Below are 16,762 nucleotides of genomic sequence, written 5' to 3' on the forward strand. Positions count from 1 at the left end.
TCCAATTAAACTCATCTTCCATAGTGAAGCAGTAGATGGAGAAATATAACCCTTCAGCTGACAGCAGAATTTATGAGAACAGAAGAATGAAGCTAAAAGTAAACAAGTCATAATGCTTAACATGCATGTCCAAAACAAAATTAGTCTCTCTCCAAAATTCATTGCTAAACCATGACCATTCTAAACACTATGTATTAGACCAGTTTATCTGATGTTTTGTTTATCTGATAGTTGCCAGAGTCTGATAAAATTGAGTTATCAGTATTGGTATTTAAAAATCAGATCAGTAAAGAAGTGGATTAGCACTACAGCAATAAAGTCTGGGCTCTGCATATCGGGAACTTAGCAGAAGGTCCAAAGTTAATATCATCTATTTCCCAGCATGCTTATTACGTAGTTCAAAGAAAATCTGAAGTAAATTTTTTACCTTCTAAGCTCCTATCCTGTAGTGATGCAGCAGTCAAATTCACTGCCATTTTCACCACTTCATAGAAATTTTGGCCCAGCGGCATCATGGCTAAATCCTTCAGTGATGCTAAGGTACTGAAAGTGGAAAATAAAACAAAAATCAAGCTCTCTATATACCCCAAAACCTGAAAAGACTTGCTGGAAAGAGACAACCTTCAAGCAACTGAATAATAAAACACTTTTTTACTGTTGAAAAACCAATGTTTTATGAAATTAGAGTTTAATTGAGCAATTAAACAATTGAGATTTTACAGTTAGAGTATCTCAAATACAAATTGAGATTTTGCAGTTAGAGTATCAATCAATTTCCATTAAGGAAATGTCTCCTGAGAGGACCAATGTCCTCAAAAAAAAAAAAAAAAAAAAACAAAAAAAAAAAAAAACAAAAAAAAACTAAAAACTCACAAAAAAAAAAAAACAAGAGAGGAAAGATAAGAGCAAAACTACTGCCAAAATTCTCTCTGTTATCCCCACAAGAAGGCAGAATCAACATAGATTACTTACATTTTACTTCTCATCAATCTGCGGGAAAAATATTTTTTAAAGCAACATAATATTTATTCTCACAAGAAGCAAACAAAGTGCATTACAGAATGCATTGATAAAAATATTTCTATTGAATTTCTAACAAGTCTCTGTCACCTTAGCCATGAAAAAAAAAAATCTGTTAATATAACTGTAACTTACTACTTAAAATTTATGTCAAATTTACCAGTCATTTCCTACAGAGTAATCCTTTCTTATTATGCAAATAAGAATCCAGTTTTCCAGAGTAGATCATCAATTTCCAATATTCATGAAAAGAAGATTAAAAAACAAACAGAAAATAAAAAAAAAAAAAAAACCACCCCTACCACAAAACCCCAAAGTCAGACACATAGATCCAAAAAGTTTTAAGTACCTCTGAAAGACACAGCAAAACATGGTACAGACCCTGAAAGTGGGAAATGTAAATTCAGAACTTTTCTACTGGCTTAATTCTGCCTTAGAAAGGACCGCTAGAATGTTATACAGTAATATGAAACTAGTCAAGAAACAAGCATTGGGTTTTGTGGTTTGCTTTCCAAATTGCATTAATGAGGGTAAATTTGGTTACTGAAGGGCACAAAAATCTTTAAAAACCCTAAGCAAATGAAAACATCAAAACCCACATGTAAACATCTGAGTCTCCTATGTAGTTTTGCATGTTAACAGGTCAGAGAACAAGTTGAAATAAGGTTACAAATTACTCAGGCATAAGGGAAAAAAAAAATAAAAATCAAGCACCAACATAGATGCAATCGACATATTGTAAGAGAAACTTATTTCCCAGTTTGGAAAAAAGGTATGTCATCATATCCTTCTTATCTGGGTGAGGAGTTGTTTCTGTTGGTTTTCTTTGGTTTGGATTTTTTTTAGTCTAAAAAAAGACAGTGGGATGATAAAGGATGGCAGAACAGCACAGTAATTTCTCATTCATGATCTTTGGGCCCCTGCTTCCCCATGGCCTAAGGCTGGTGAGGTACATGGCCAGTCTAGCACAGGCACACAGGTTCAGAGGGCTTTTCTTCCTGTATGATTATGTTATTTGACTACACTGACAATCACCTATCAACCTACTACAGCAAACTGCCTACCCTGGCAAATACATATCTGACTTTCACCTAACAATTACCTTATTTTACTTCCAAGAATATGAAAGTACTTACTTTTGAATAACTTCTAGAAACTGTGATATGGTAGCTAACTCATCTTCTGTATAAAAGCTGTTCAGTTGAAGATGAGGGAGTGAATGCAGAAGGTTCCATAAATATGGTTGCTTGTACAGATTTTCTGCTCTGGAAATAATTTTCTCTGCTTCATTCAAATCCATCTTGAGGTGGAAAAAAAATAAAAATTACATGCTACACTTTCAATAACTGAAGAAAAAATAGAAGAAAAAAAAAAAAGCAGGTGCCTGTTATTTCCCTGACCCTTTTGAATTTTAAACCATTTTTTCTGAATGCGAAAACATACCCCTAGATTTGGCAATATACCACCTTATTTTGGTGGTGTTTTGACCTCATGGAAGCTTTGTTTCTGATATGTCTCCCTGCTCCAATGGAGAAATGGAGCTGGAAGTAAAGCTAAGACATCTCTTTCTGCTCAGAGGTGTAACCAAGGGAATGATTATCTTTGAGTTCTCAAGCCCCACAGTGAATTTCTAAGTCTAAGGTATAAAGATCAGGGGACTGTCTGATGGCCTTGCCATCCTTGCCTCACAGCTCTTCGCAGGTCTTGTGAGGGTCTCAAATAATAACTGATAAGAATGGCTCTTTAAAGATTATTTGCCTGGGATAAAGCAACTTCTTTCATAGGACTACACAATATAACGTCTATGCAAAACAGGATTTATCACACTTTTTTATTATGCAGTCCTTGCTGCTCTAAATTAATGTCTCACTAGGGCTTTTTTGCATAATGATGACATGAGCATGCCTTATTCAAAAAGAAGCTTGTGTATATAAAAGCTCTGTTTCTAATAATGATCATCTACTGTCAATATTTTCTTAATGTTGAGAAATACATTCTTTCTCTTCTATATTCCATTCAAGAAATGAAATTTCATATTGATATGACTCCTTTCAATCAATAAGATCTTATGAGCAAATAAAAATTACCAGCTAATTTCAAGTTATAAACTGGAAATCTAAGTTTCGTAAAGTAGCAGTAACAATCAATCAAATATGGAAAAAATACATCTGATAGATACACTTTTAAATTGCTCCTAATAAACAAACAGCCTTCAAATAGTTGTGGATTTTAGCTACTAACAACCTAGACTGGTTTAAATAAGTAATCTAGAAACCATTGAACATCTATCAAATTTACAAGACATCATTTTTTCCTTCAAACACTTTTTTTTTATGATAGTCTACTTGAACTTGACAGGATACAAATTTCTAGCCATTATAATAAAGATCCTCAAATCCCAGAACTGTAATCTAGAAATTGACTGTAAAAAATACTTACAGTAAGAAAAGTGGTGATGTTATGGAGCCCTGTAAAATTAAATATTTTCCTTTAAAGAGAAGCATTATTAGCTTTAGAAGAATCACTATTATAAGCAAGAGTAAGCAGTGCACAAAGGAAGTTTCTAGAAAAGTAAAGGCAAATGAAGCAACTAATATCCCAAAGATAGTGGTCCATTTGATTTTCTGTGCTTCCCAATACTTTTACTGTAATTACAAAAACAATTTTAAGGACAGTGCTTACTGTTCAATTTTTTAGTGAGGCAAAATCTTCATACCAACACTACACGAATGTCCTAGTTACCAGACAGCCAGGCATGCAAGTTGTGATTTCACCTAAATCTTTTTGCTTGAAAACTCAGCCAGAGACACAGGGTAGTGGGAGGTCCTCAGTAGTACAGCAACAAGGCTGTGAAGTGTGGGGGGAAATGGAACAGGAAATTCAGACCCTGCTATGGCCAGTCTCACTCTTTCAGTGCAAGACTGAAGGTCACCTAAGGTCACCAGGTGTGAGATTCTGTTGTTTTCCATTCCTATACTCTTTAGTACAACAGAAAAATACAGGGAGAGAGAGCTAAATCCTCATAAACTACTTCTGCATGCATGTTAGACTGAGTAACCTTGTAGTCTGATTATAATCCTTATCTTTTAAGCTTACCTCTCAGTGTTTTCATAACTCTCAAGTATTCAAGGGCACAGTTTTAGAAAGCTAATTTTTTTCTCTGAAAAATTTGATGCCACAGTGTTGGTAATCATAAAAGCTGGGGTTTTTTTCGATCAGTTAAAATTTTAGTTGCCTAATTTCATTTTTAAGATCAAGCTATTCTTTTGTTTGATGGCTATCACTAACTTATAGAGAAAGAAATTAATTTTTAGAAAAATCACAGCTTACCCAAGAGCCTTGAGTTTTCTTCCCATAGCTTTTCTAAGGCCCTGGCTTTCTCTGTAGTATCAATAAAATCCTTTGCAAGTTCTTCTACCTCTTTCATGAAGTCTAGATCAGGTCCAGTGGCTCTCTCTGGACCACTTTGGGGGCTTGCACTATTTTTTCACAGAAAAAAGAGGAACAGGTGAGTTAACACACTGAAATCAAGTAGCTGAAAAATGTGTGCATACTCACAGCAGTATTCTGATATGTTTTTAACAATTATGTATTTATACACTTTCTATTTAGGTAAATTCATCAGCATTCAAGTTGCAGCACATGGTCTCAAAACCTCAGGAAAGTGGGCAATGAAAAATTGATGAGGACACCTATGCCAATTCTTGCAGAAGTCAAGAAGAGACACATCCAAAAAGTCTTTATTATTCATATTCAGGCACAAATTTGTGTGTATTCGTTCTGCCCATTGCCTCTTGTTCTATCCCATTCACAAAAATATAATAAAGGGTTACAGTCCTTTCCCATCGAGCTTACATGCCAGTAGTTGCTTTTAGCACAATTTTTACTTATTGAAAGAAAAGCCTAATGAGATCAACTCACAAACCAAAGAAAGCTATCAGTCACCACTTTCTCATTATTTTAATTCTCTTTCTCTCCCTCCCTGATCCTCAACTGTTTAGACAATCACAGAGCTGTTTGCAACTTCAGATGAAAGGAAACAAGTAAAATTGCATCTTAAAACAATCAAGTTCTTAATTCTTTCAGTACAGCTTATTTTGATCCTGACTTGGCCAACAGAAAAGACAGCATTTTGGAAAACTCTTTCACCATCCTCAAACTTCAGTGGACTAAAGGCAGAACAATTCCCCAAGACATATTCTTCCCTTTTAAATGGAGTTTTAAAAAGCAGCTTTCTGTTGTTCAGAACATGGCTTTTAGAGTGACTAGAAGTTGCACTTTAGCTGTTGTCTTTGAAAACTATCTCATAAATTCCAATATTACTGAAACTCCCACTGCGTGAAATTTCAGACAGCTGAGAATACTCGTGTTTGGCAAAGAACCGAAACACTACCTACATACTGAAATCTTCCCAGCACTCTGGTTTTTGAGCATGAACAAGAAGCCAGCACTTGACCAGAATAACAGCAGCCACAGTCAGAACATTAAAAACCCAAAACTCTAGCTCAGTTTCCATGGGATTTTCCACAGGTTTTGGTTGCCTTGGTGTTTTTTTCTGGTTTTTTTTTTTTTTGTTTTGTTTTTGGTTTTTTTTTAATTTTAGTGGGTTTTTTTTTTGGGGGGGGGGGTTGTTTGTTTGTTTGGTTGGTTGGTTTGGTTTGTTTTTTTTGTGGGGTTTGGAAGGAGTGGTGATGTCGGGTTGTGTTGGGGTTTTTCCTAATACTTGCTGAATTTAAAATTAAAAACTAAATTCTCCTGAAAAGGTCACTTAAAATAAAAAGTATTCAGAGGAGTGCAATATTTCAACCCACATTGTTTGCCCTTCAAAATATACCCAAGCCTTGCATCCCCATCTATAAACCTCCCATTTTAGAAACATTGCAAACAACAATACACTGGGGGAAAAAAGGCCTTAATCACATAGGAGCACACAGCAGGACTCAATCCTATCTCCAGGGGCTGTCGCGGCTGTCTGGCCTCCTGCCAGCAGCAGGGGGCACAGATAGCAGTGACAGAAGGAATCGGTAATTCTTTCCACTCTATCCCCATCACCAACTCTGCTGCACCTTGGATCTGCAAAGCTTGGGTTGATAAACAGCAGAGAAGCAACAAAAAAGTATCCTCTTGGCATCTAACTGTATGTGTTTTAGTCGCTTGTTTGATGCACAGCAGAAGCACATTAGATAGCACAGACTGAATTTACAGCACACTCAGCTGGGCTGTCCTTTCACTGCCCCCGGGCTGGAGGACTAAGGATACAAGCTACTGCCCTGTGAGGTCCCACAGAGCACATGGGGCTGGGGAAAGGAGACTGGGAAGATACAAAAAACATTAAAGAAAACAGCAGACAGTGCTTGGAGCATGGTGGCTCTGAAGAGCTACAGGGCAAACTGCAGGGAAATACATTGATGGTAAAAGTGGAGAGGGAGCTGAGAAACTTTAGGGGGATGTAGATATTTAGGACATGGCAAAAGGAGCAAATCCAAGGCATAAAGTCCAGCTGTTACAGAAGAGAAGATACATGTGCAATCTGAAAGACCCATAGAAATGCCACTTTCCTAAGCACAAGCCTCTCAGCAGTCCAAGAGCAGCTGTTTAGACATGCTGGCTGTGAGAACTATTAGTTTTGTGGGGATTTCCAGGTCAGCAGCCATGTCAGCTAGCTGCCATTTGTGACCCTCTTTTGCCATCATTGCCACAGACCTGCCTCTCACTATTCTTGGATCTGAGCACGGACTCCTTTTAAAGGGGAAATGGCAGCAGGCATAACATTGGTTATCAGGCTCAGTTTTGTGAAACACATTATATTATTACAGAGGTCTTATTTGCTGAATATACATGCTAAGATTAAAGTATTTTATATATTTTCAACACGGTAATAGAGGACTACATTTAGCTCCTAGTAAGAGTGCTACAAGTTATTACTGATCTCTTAATTCAGCACAAGTAACACAAAAATACAGGAAGTTGTCACCATCTTGCCAGAAAGATAAGAAACTACACTTCAAAACCAGCTGCAGAGACAGTCAAAGCAAACAATTTTCAGCCAGTGTGCCAATAAAAGTACTTAATTGTTGTACTGCTACTCTCCCAAAGAGCCTTCAAAGTGTGCTTTCTGGAGCAGAAGGTGGCATTAACTCATTTTTGTGTGAATGCGTAAAGGAAGTCCAGCAGCTGTTCCAAGGAAATTCCTAGCAGCAGTTGCTAGGAACAGTAAAGAGGAGAAACAAGGGATAATAAAAAGGACAAAAGGAGGAAGCCAGTAATTTGTAGGAGAGGACATATATAATTAGAATTGGGGTGTTAGAAGAAGGGGTTGGGGAATATAAATATATATATAAAATTTCATTATCATCCCTGATAGCTCTTCCCTCAACTGTAGATTTCCACAAAGTTCATGAGAACAAATCAAACTCAAGACATACATTGGTACAAGCTTTGATTGGGACAAAATACTGCAAAAGAGCAAAAAGATTGCATCTCTTTGAACATGTAAAAGCGATTGTCATTTCCTAAAGCCATGACTCAGAAACATTAATTCTGTCCAAAGTACTCAGTTACTCAGGATAACAATAAGAACATTTCAGAGTTCATCTGAGAACTCAGCTATGATGCCAAATGCCTTTTAGACTCGTGATTTTCATAAGCATCTCAGGAAACTCGTCTCAACCTCACCCCTGTCACCACATTAATAATTTCTCTCTAAAATTGTAAAGCCCCAGCTGGCTTCCATTCTGCACTATATCAGCATTATAAGCCTGGAGACATTAATACCAATACACACACTGGAAAACAACATACTGCATGTCTCTCACAGAAAGATCTTTCTCTTCCATGTTGATACAATTATAACCTTCCTAAAATGTAATGGACTAAAAATTTATAACAAACTAAAAAAATATATTCTTCTTAATCTGCTCTAAAATTAGGAAAACCTGTGTTTAAATTTCCTTTTCTCCCCAATTCTGGCAATCTATAAGCAAGGTCACAAAAACTGCTTCTATTTTTCAGCTACATAGCCTGCAACTACAAAAGTTGGCCCAGACCACAGAGTTAATACTGCAGAAAGTTGTTCACCCATAAGCTATCTGGAAAAACTATTTCTCATTTGAAGATATATGTCATTAAAGAAAAATAGGACCCTTTAAGCAATTCTCACACAAAGACTTTTGCTAATGCTTTGACCTTCCTTGATTTTATTCTTCCACACCTGCTGTTGTACATGAGCTCTTGTACATGATGCTCCTCCACTGGAGGGCCCAGGCCAGGTATTCATAAAGCAAAAGGTTTAGAACAGTAAGAAGAAAGGGGCTGGCATGAGCTGGGCTTCTCCAGGAGGGGGTCAAGCTAGGAACTGGGGCAACCCTGGAAGAGTCCATGGCCTCACCAATGAGACACTGTCCCTCAGGACCCCAGCCTAAAAGCGGACACAGGGGTGTGTTACAGGATCCAGAGACAGCCCCAACAAAGCAGAGAGCCCAGTCAAGTGCAAAAGGAGACAGAGCTACCATGTGGGTATGAGTGGCACATCCAGCTAAAGCACCAGAGACAGACCTGGGCTTCTACCACATCTACTGGATGAGGCTGCTCAGGCTGCTACCACTTTTAGCAAAATAAAGAGAAATAACTGAATGTGCTTTAATAACAGAAATAACTGTCTTGCTTTAATGATATTTGCAGTTCTAAGTCCGAGACTAGTTTAAATTTCTTTTAGGTATTGAGAAGTGTAACTAACATAGATCGAGGAGTCTAGTCCGCAAGGGCAAATCCCACCGTCTTCTGCAAGATTTGCCAGGGAATCCAGAGTACTGGGAAATCATGATGTTTCCATACACATGCATGGGTGTAAGGCCACAGGACCCCTGGGCTGTGTGTTTTTTATCTTATTTTCATCCTCTCAGTTTTATGCTCCACTAAGATGAGGTGGTGAGTGGAACATTCTGGAAAGAGCAGGGAAAAAAGTCCCTTGCCATGGGAGCTCCTGAATATTTCCTTGTTCCTCTGTTCTGAGATACCAGTGGGTGTATCAGGCTAGGGAATCATATCAATGAGCTGCCAGCCAGCAGCCTTTGCAGTGGCTGAAAAGAGAAGCAAAGAGCAAAGCCACAGAGCTCTTGCAATTGGATGCTTTCCAAGGCGTCAGAGGAGGGAGCAGATCCTGCTGCAAATCAAAGTTAATGTGGTTGTAGGCTTCACCTGGCTCATCTTCTCACCATATCACAGACTGTTGCCTGAAGGGACAGGGACACATCTGTGAGGGCACAGCCTGCACCAGGAGAACTTCACCTGATGGGATCAACCCCCATCATGAGGGGTGCTGCTCACTGACAAATAGTTATTGGTGGTTTTTGGATTCCATGAATGTTCTAACAGTAGTCATAGAACTACTTCCTCCCAAAGACAACTACTACATTTCAAAGTGATAGCACCAAAGTGTTACATACTGTGAAAAAAAAAAGGTCATGTCCATGCAAACTATGCAGTCTCTGACTCACTCTTAATAAACACAATATTATTGACAAAAAGAAATGTTCCTTTATCAGGCTTATGGCTTGATATAAATCCTTGAGGGAAAGATAATTGGTATTACTGTTCCTATCACACCCCATCTCTCCAGTCAGCAGGGACTGAATTCAGTTATGTTTGACTGCTCAAACTGACAGTCTATATTCCTAAGGATGTTGGCAGCCAGCATAAGTCAGAGCAGCCCCAAGGTTGATTTAATTTATACTGATGGACCTGGTGGAACAGGCTGACCTCAGAATGAACTTCATCCTACCTTTTTAGTCTTTTTCTTTACCTAGGCTATATGCTACTCACTGCAGCCTATTGAGTGCATAAATATGGATACAAGCATGCACTTTATTTTTCAGTTGAATAATTGAAAGCCACTGAGTAATTTCCCCGATTCTTAAGTAGGTCTAAGACTGCCTCCAGGAAATTCTTTCCCGATTTTCTATTGAGCTGGAACATAATCTGGGCAGATCAGTCAAAACAGTGTAAATAATCATGAAGAGCAGTCAATATAGTTCATAGTTTCTAGAGATTTAACACATTTAGATGGTATCTGAATTAGTGATGTAAATAAAAGCTGTACCTTTAGGGAACAATTTTTTAAAAGGCTAGAGTTAGGGTAACTCTTTAACTCAGTAATATAGAATTGCAACTGCAAGTAAGAGGCTACAGGCTTTGTACTGAGTTTGAAAGACCACAGCACATGGGCTTGCCACCTTTGGTTTACCTGAACTTGTCTTGTTTTCATTTTGACTTGGGTTTGCTTTACCTTTTTTTAATTTTCCTGGCCAGACAACTCTGGCCATTTACTGTGTTTTCACTTGTCATTGCATAACACCATCATAGTTTTATACAGATAGAAGTAGCAAGTGACCATTCAGTGCAAGATGAGATATTTATGGCTAACAAAGCCGTGCAGAAGAACACAGGCACAGTATAATAGGTGAGGCCGTGAGAGGTGGGGAAGAGATGAACTGTACTGGAGTTAATGGGATGATAAGAGGTGGGGCACAGGCTGGCACTGAGGGCTATAAACAAGTAACCAGTGACCACTGCTTAGTTAAAATTCAGAACTGTAGCTGGACAAAGTCAATTTCTAAGTATCAAGAAAAAATAACAGGTAGCTAACTTCTGTAAAAAACTCCATATACATTCAGGTGTACCACATAAATTTGAATGTATCCCAGAGCTGCAGGCCAATGGAAACAAACAAAGTATAAAAGCATACTAGCAAACACAAGTGATCCCAAGCGCATCCTCAAGTGAAAAAAGAAGCCATCAACACCACATTCCTCCAGGTAAAGTACTGTATATCATGACTTGGCATAACAACCCCATCTCCATCCATCTGCAGCTGTTTACATGACCCAGAGTAGCAGTGTAAAAGTGAGCATAAACCCAGAGAAAGTACTGGAAACTCAGTGGTCATGTAACAATTTTAACTGTATTAGTGGGAGGGGGAGGAGGCAGAGAAGAATTTTAATAGGGGTATTTTTGTCTGTAGTATCTTGTGAAATAATGCATCTTGACTAATAGTGGCTTAAATTGTTAAGAATTCAAGTCTAGTAACAAATTGTACTTTCTGTAGAATGTGTTTGCCCATAAACAAGGTTTATTTTGTATGGTCTTATGTTCAATCAACAGTTCTCTAGATGTACAAATAAATGAAGCAGACCATCTAGATCAATAGATAAGTATTACGGCCTATTACTGTGATACTGAAGCTTTCCAACTTGCTGTATGCTGAATTTATTGCTACATATAAACATCTACAATAATAAACCATAAATATTTGATGCTCTGACACACCTGGCTCAGCCCTCAAAGATCTTTTGGTAGATATTATCATTTTTCTAGGAATAAATATACAGATTAAATGTATATATTCTGATTAGCTGACCCTAACTTGACTTTATTGCTATATATTTTGAAAGGCTGTTTATGACTATATCCTTCAGCCAGTTTTCATAAGTGTCTGCATCTCAAGCATTTTTGAAGTAGATGAAATTACTTCATTTCTTAAAGAAAAAATCCAACTTCAATATTTTTTCTTTCAGCATTCTAGGAACTGGTGACAAGGACTTCTTATGGGTAACTTCTTCCAAATTCTTTCTTATTAGAGAAATTTTTGCTATTCCTTGTAGGCTCTTTGTGGGTCTTATATGAAAGTTATTATTGTTTTGCTTTTCTGGGTTCACTTCTTCTACTGTGTATGCTCCCAGACTATCCAAAGTTTAAATCCACATATAACCTTGGTGCTCAGCTTCACTCTCATGTAATAAAAGACTCTCTAGTAAGGGATAAAAGCATGCTCTCACTTGGTAGCAGCAAAAGAGAAAGAATATAACATGGTACCTCTACAATTTTACCCCCAAAGAGTGTTCAGTATCCAAAACCAGCATGAAATGTCCAAGAAATGTAAACAGAAATTAGCAAGAGGTATGAATGAGGCCTTACATCTTTTGCAACCCATAAGAACACTGAAGGAAACTTTTAGCACACATTGCTCCTATTTTTCCTGTCTACAAGGCAGTAAGAACCTTTTCTGTAAAAAAAGATGCACTGTGACAGTGAGAGCTCTGTCAAACTCACATAACTCACCTAAAGCGGCTGTGTCTCTGCGCTGTGTAACTGGTATTCCTGCATCTTGAACCAACGTTACAGAAAAGGGTCCGCATGAAAGGATAAAGGCCCCCACTTGGTAAATCACGAGCTTCTAAGTAACCTAAAACCAAGCAGCAGCAGAAATAAGACCAATAATGTTGCATTTACAAACTGTACCATCACATTGTGTTCCCTTGCCCTAAAAAGCCTCTTTGTCGCCTGCAAGCAATGAAGCTCTATCAAGTTGTATCTCAGGTGTCTCGTTTAAAAAAAACTCAGTCATCACAGAAAATGAGTAGCCTCTGTGTCCGATTGTGACAACACAAGTGACACATGACATTTGAGAGCAATCTTTGAAAAGCTGATTTTCCTGGTAGTAACATTATTGCATTATTATGTGGTTGCTAGCCCCTCTGCCCAAAATCATGTGACCTGGATTGGAATATAGACTTCTGCACAAAGTGGTATTTCCTCTTTTCTCACAGGCTTTCAAAAATGAACTGGTGTTCAGAAATGTCTGAACATGCATCAATCAAGACTGTCTAAACAGCCACTTTTCCCTATCTCTGGAATTATCCACAGCTCTCCATAAAGTAAGTATATATAATGCAGGCTACATTCTCTCCAGATAGTTCACTCTACAGATCCAGAACTGTTTTACCAAAATGATTTTTAATGTAGCTAAAGCTGGTTTATCCCTGTTTTACTGGTACTGGTGAATAACAGAATAATAAACTGAATAGATTATAATATCTTAAATAATTCCTTTCTAAATGAAGTTATATTTTGACAAGATAAAAGCAAAAATATCTTTATAAGTTTTGAAGTGTTAAAGGAAATGGAAGAATTTAACAAAATATTAATTCTCAATCCCAGGAAGTGAGTAGGGGTAAGGTTCATCTTGTCTAATTGAAAATATCCACCTCTGAGGCAGTCATCTAAACTCCAATACTCAATAGAAAGCAATAAATACAACTAAAAGCCAAATAATCTCCCTTACTCCAAAGCTGATATTTAAAAATTGTCTTAACAGTCAGATCTTAAACTTTGCATCTCTTTCCCACATAAATACAGCTTCCTCAGATCTGTAGCTGGACAAGATTGAATCCCACTGTAGGACTCTTTCCATTGATTCCACTACATTTAAGTCCCCGCTTCTAGGATGTCTTTAGTGTTTGCTAAATACTTCTACAAGCAGAGAGAACCAAAATAGTGTAAAATTGAAACAAAACATACAGTTTTCCTTGTATTTTGGGGGCTCCTGGAAGCGGATAGCAGCTAGAATCAAGAAAAGTACACATGGCCACAGTATTTCAGTGAGAGAGAGGACCTGAAAAAGGAAATCAGAACATCAGTCCGTAGAACATAGGGTTTGGGAAAAACCATTAAAATTCATGTGTCTTTTACTTTAAAATAAAAACATTAAACATCCTCTCTACAACTATTTAAAGAAAAACAAGACCATTAAATCAAGTTAACAACTGCCACTTCTATTTGAAATTCTTCTAACTTTGTGAAAGGCACTTCTTTCAGAACAGAAAAGTAGTTTTCATTCCAATTTATAGTGTTTGTAGATACTTTCCTGAGGTCAAGACAGAGACTCTGGCAAGGTGATGACAGTGATCTTCAACTTTCCTATACCTGAGCCTTCTAAGAATCCAGCAGCATTCTGCACCTTGATCCAATTCTTCATGCTCCCCTGAGCCCTTCCTGTTGGCATACCTTCTTGTCCTTCCCTGACTCCCTGGCTGCTGCCACTATACCCTTTCTGTCACCTGCACTCAAATGCTCTCCAAAAGCCACCCTCATCATCTTCAGGAGGGAAGACCAAGGGAGACCAAGCTAACAGGCCTGAGGCTGCCCACAGGCACACTTCTTACATCCCAGTGTTCCCATTTCCAGGGCCACAATGACAAGGCACACAAGCCGATGTGCCGCAGGACTCGGATTTTGAGTGTCTTCTCTGAGTAGATTGCACATACACAGTACACGTTCATGCCTCTACAGAGAGGCAAACTCCCAAATGTATTGGAAGGAAGGAAAAAAAAAAAAACACCAATAAAAGCAATTGTGTCAGTTTGCAGCAGCAGAAAGGAAGAAATAGTCATTCAGCCAAGTTTCAAAATACTTCTAGATGCACTGATAACATCATTAGGAAAGTGTGAATAAGGACAGAAACACAGTAGAAGTGACAGCCACACTGAAGATCTCCCATTAGAGGCTGTTAACTTCTCTGGAGCATACAGGGGATTTTATTTCTAAGCTGTCAGAATTTAACCAAATCCCATCATGGAAGTAAACTTGGTCATGTCAGAAAAATGCCTAAGAACCATAACAGAATGCTTAAGAACAAAATCCAGTGGCAGAGTCTTCCCTGTGAAGAAGGACATCTGTGCTGGACATGAGACAAATACCTAAAGGTTTCCTGAAATTTAAGGAAATCACCATTTATCTAAACTGATCACACTCAAAACAATACAGGAGCCAACCTAATAAAAGTGAGGATGGTGATTTCAATCTTTTAGAGATCAGCAAGGGCCGGCTGCTCCGCAGGGTGGAGGGATCTGTGTGTAACTGTGCCACCCAGCAGGGCAGGGGACCCATCCAGGGACCCCAGAAGGGGGAGCAGAGCAAGGCCTGCTAGCACAGCCAGCCTCAACCAGGAGTCCAGATCCTCAGTCAATGTCACAGCAGGTCAAGCCAAACAGTGGCAAAGCACAAGGGCTGAGCCACAGTGCCGTGTCACTTGGACTTCTCCCAGGCAGCAGGGCACAGAAGCCAAATTTTGGCTTGGGCTGCTCAGAGCCCAAAACTTAGCAGAGGCCTGACAGCATCCTCCCCTCTTTGGCATATTCATCCCCATTCCTCCTGTCTGGGGTCAGATGGAGGGCCTTGCTGTGGAGCAGAGGCATTGCTGCAGAGTATCCATGGGCTCTCTGTAGGGAATGGAGCCAGCTGCAGCAGCTGAGGGAAGGGGCACTGCAGAAGAGTCTTGGGAGAGGATGTCACCAGGCTGCCCAGCCGGGGCTGGAAAGGGTCCAGTTGTCCCTGGGGGCACACACACCACCATAAGAGCCCGCATCAGTGGCTGGGGGAAGGTGTCACAAGAAGTTCAGGTGCAAGGTGGGAGACCAGAGCTCGAGGCGTTTATAGGGGAAGGCCGTGGACAGCCACAGGCTGGGCTCCCTGGTGCCACCTCGGGGCTCATGGCAAGCCAGGGCACAGCAGGGCTCCCTGAAGGGCAGGGAGCCAGGCGGGTGCCAGGGCAGCAGGGCCCTTGTCAGGAAGGGCCTGCCCGGCAGTGCCCCGGCAAGGCAACAGGCTCTGCTGGGAGCCTGGACCTCCAGGTGAGCCAGGGCTAAGGCTGAGCCAGGAAGCCAGGCTGCAATGAGGGTCAAACACAGCCCGGCCATCTCTGGCATAGTCCATGGGAGGAGGGTTCAGCTTGGATAGGGACTGCTGCTTCTGCTGACAGAATTTTGGATAAGAACTGATAGCTGCAGAGCAAACAACAGGCTGGAGGACACAATGAACCACCAGCATGCTGTAGGCATTAAGCATGCAAGACTGATCTTAGCAAGTAAGTTATTTGTTGTAAATATGGGACAGTAATGCTGCTGTATAAGGTTTGTTTGTGTACAAATAGGAAAAGTGCCCACAGAAGGTCCAAGGAAAGAGTATTTGCGACATTGCAGGATTGCAGTCCTTACACAGCTGCTTTGCCCAGGAACTGAGGGGAACTGGATCATGAGAGCTCATTAAATTCTGGGGAGATGGACCTGGGAAGAATGGTGAGTTTTGAGAAAAATTTAGGACCCAGCTGATTTTAATTCCAATTGTCCTCTAAATTAGGGCATCAGAATTTGGGAATCACATTTCCTCCTTTACCTAGCTACAAATTTGGATGGCAATAAACATTATTTAAACGACAGTCAAGAAACACAGTGACGGAAAAGTAAAGTAGCCTGGTAGTGTGTATGTCCTGAGCTTCTAGAATCTGCAGTTCTGAAGTAAAACCTTCTGAAAGCAGAAATGAGAATGCGTCTTTGGCACAACTGCAATTTCAAACTCCAGCAAGTAAAAAGGTACAAAAGAACCTGTCCTGCCTTTGAATCATGTTGATAGAAGGTGCTGATGCCAACCTGAATTTCAGTCACAAGACCTGTTCCTTACAGAAGTCTTACATCTGTCACAGCTCCTTGACCCTACACTGTGTAATATCGACTAAGGTCACATGGCACTCAGGACACTTTGCTAGTTCAACAGCTCTCACTTTTCTTCCAGCCCTAAGTGCTGATAAATAGCCATGAGGAGAAAATTGTCTTACACAGACAGATCTACATGATATGGAACAGAGCTGAAGCACATCAGATCTTTCAGGAGGTGCTTCTCCAGATTCACAAGGGTCTGACCACCTCTGCATAGATGGACAATCCACTTGGATTTCTCCCCCCGTACTGTAGATGGAGCAGCTTCACAGCTTAGTGTTTGCACAACAGCACAAAGGGAGGTTTTGCAAGTTCCCCAGGGCAGCTTGTTCTTCTCAACAGACAGAACGAAGTTTGCTTTGGGTCACCCTTGTAATTCCCGACTTGGAGAAGTGAGTTCTCTATTCAGGAAATCT

General features: G+C 39.6%; 1 protein-coding gene across 1 annotated transcript in view; it reads right to left on the reverse strand.

Moving 5' to 3' along the window:
* Positions 1–14,144, reverse strand: part of ABCA13 (ATP binding cassette subfamily A member 13) — a 164,633-nt gene extending 150,489 nt beyond the window's left edge. The window contains exons 1-7 of the mRNA XM_068185206.1: positions 13,780–14,144; positions 13,375–13,468; positions 12,136–12,259; positions 4,354–4,499; positions 3,460–3,491; positions 2,157–2,320; positions 428–543 (exon numbers count right to left, since the gene is read on the reverse strand). Coding sequence (XP_068041307.1) covers positions 428–543; positions 2,157–2,320; positions 3,460–3,491; positions 4,354–4,499; positions 12,136–12,212 — 535 coding nt within the window. The 5' untranslated portion in view covers positions 12,213–12,259; positions 13,375–13,468; positions 13,780–14,144. The remainder of the gene's footprint in view (positions 1–427; positions 544–2,156; positions 2,321–3,459; positions 3,492–4,353; positions 4,500–12,135; positions 12,260–13,374; positions 13,469–13,779) is intronic.
* Between the last annotated feature and the right edge of the window lie 2,618 nt (positions 14,145–16,762).

This window comes from Anomalospiza imberbis, chromosome 1 (assembly GCF_031753505.1).
Source record: "Anomalospiza imberbis isolate Cuckoo-Finch-1a 21T00152 chromosome 1, ASM3175350v1, whole genome shotgun sequence".
NCBI lineage: Eukaryota > Metazoa > Chordata > Aves > Passeriformes > Viduidae > Anomalospiza > Anomalospiza imberbis.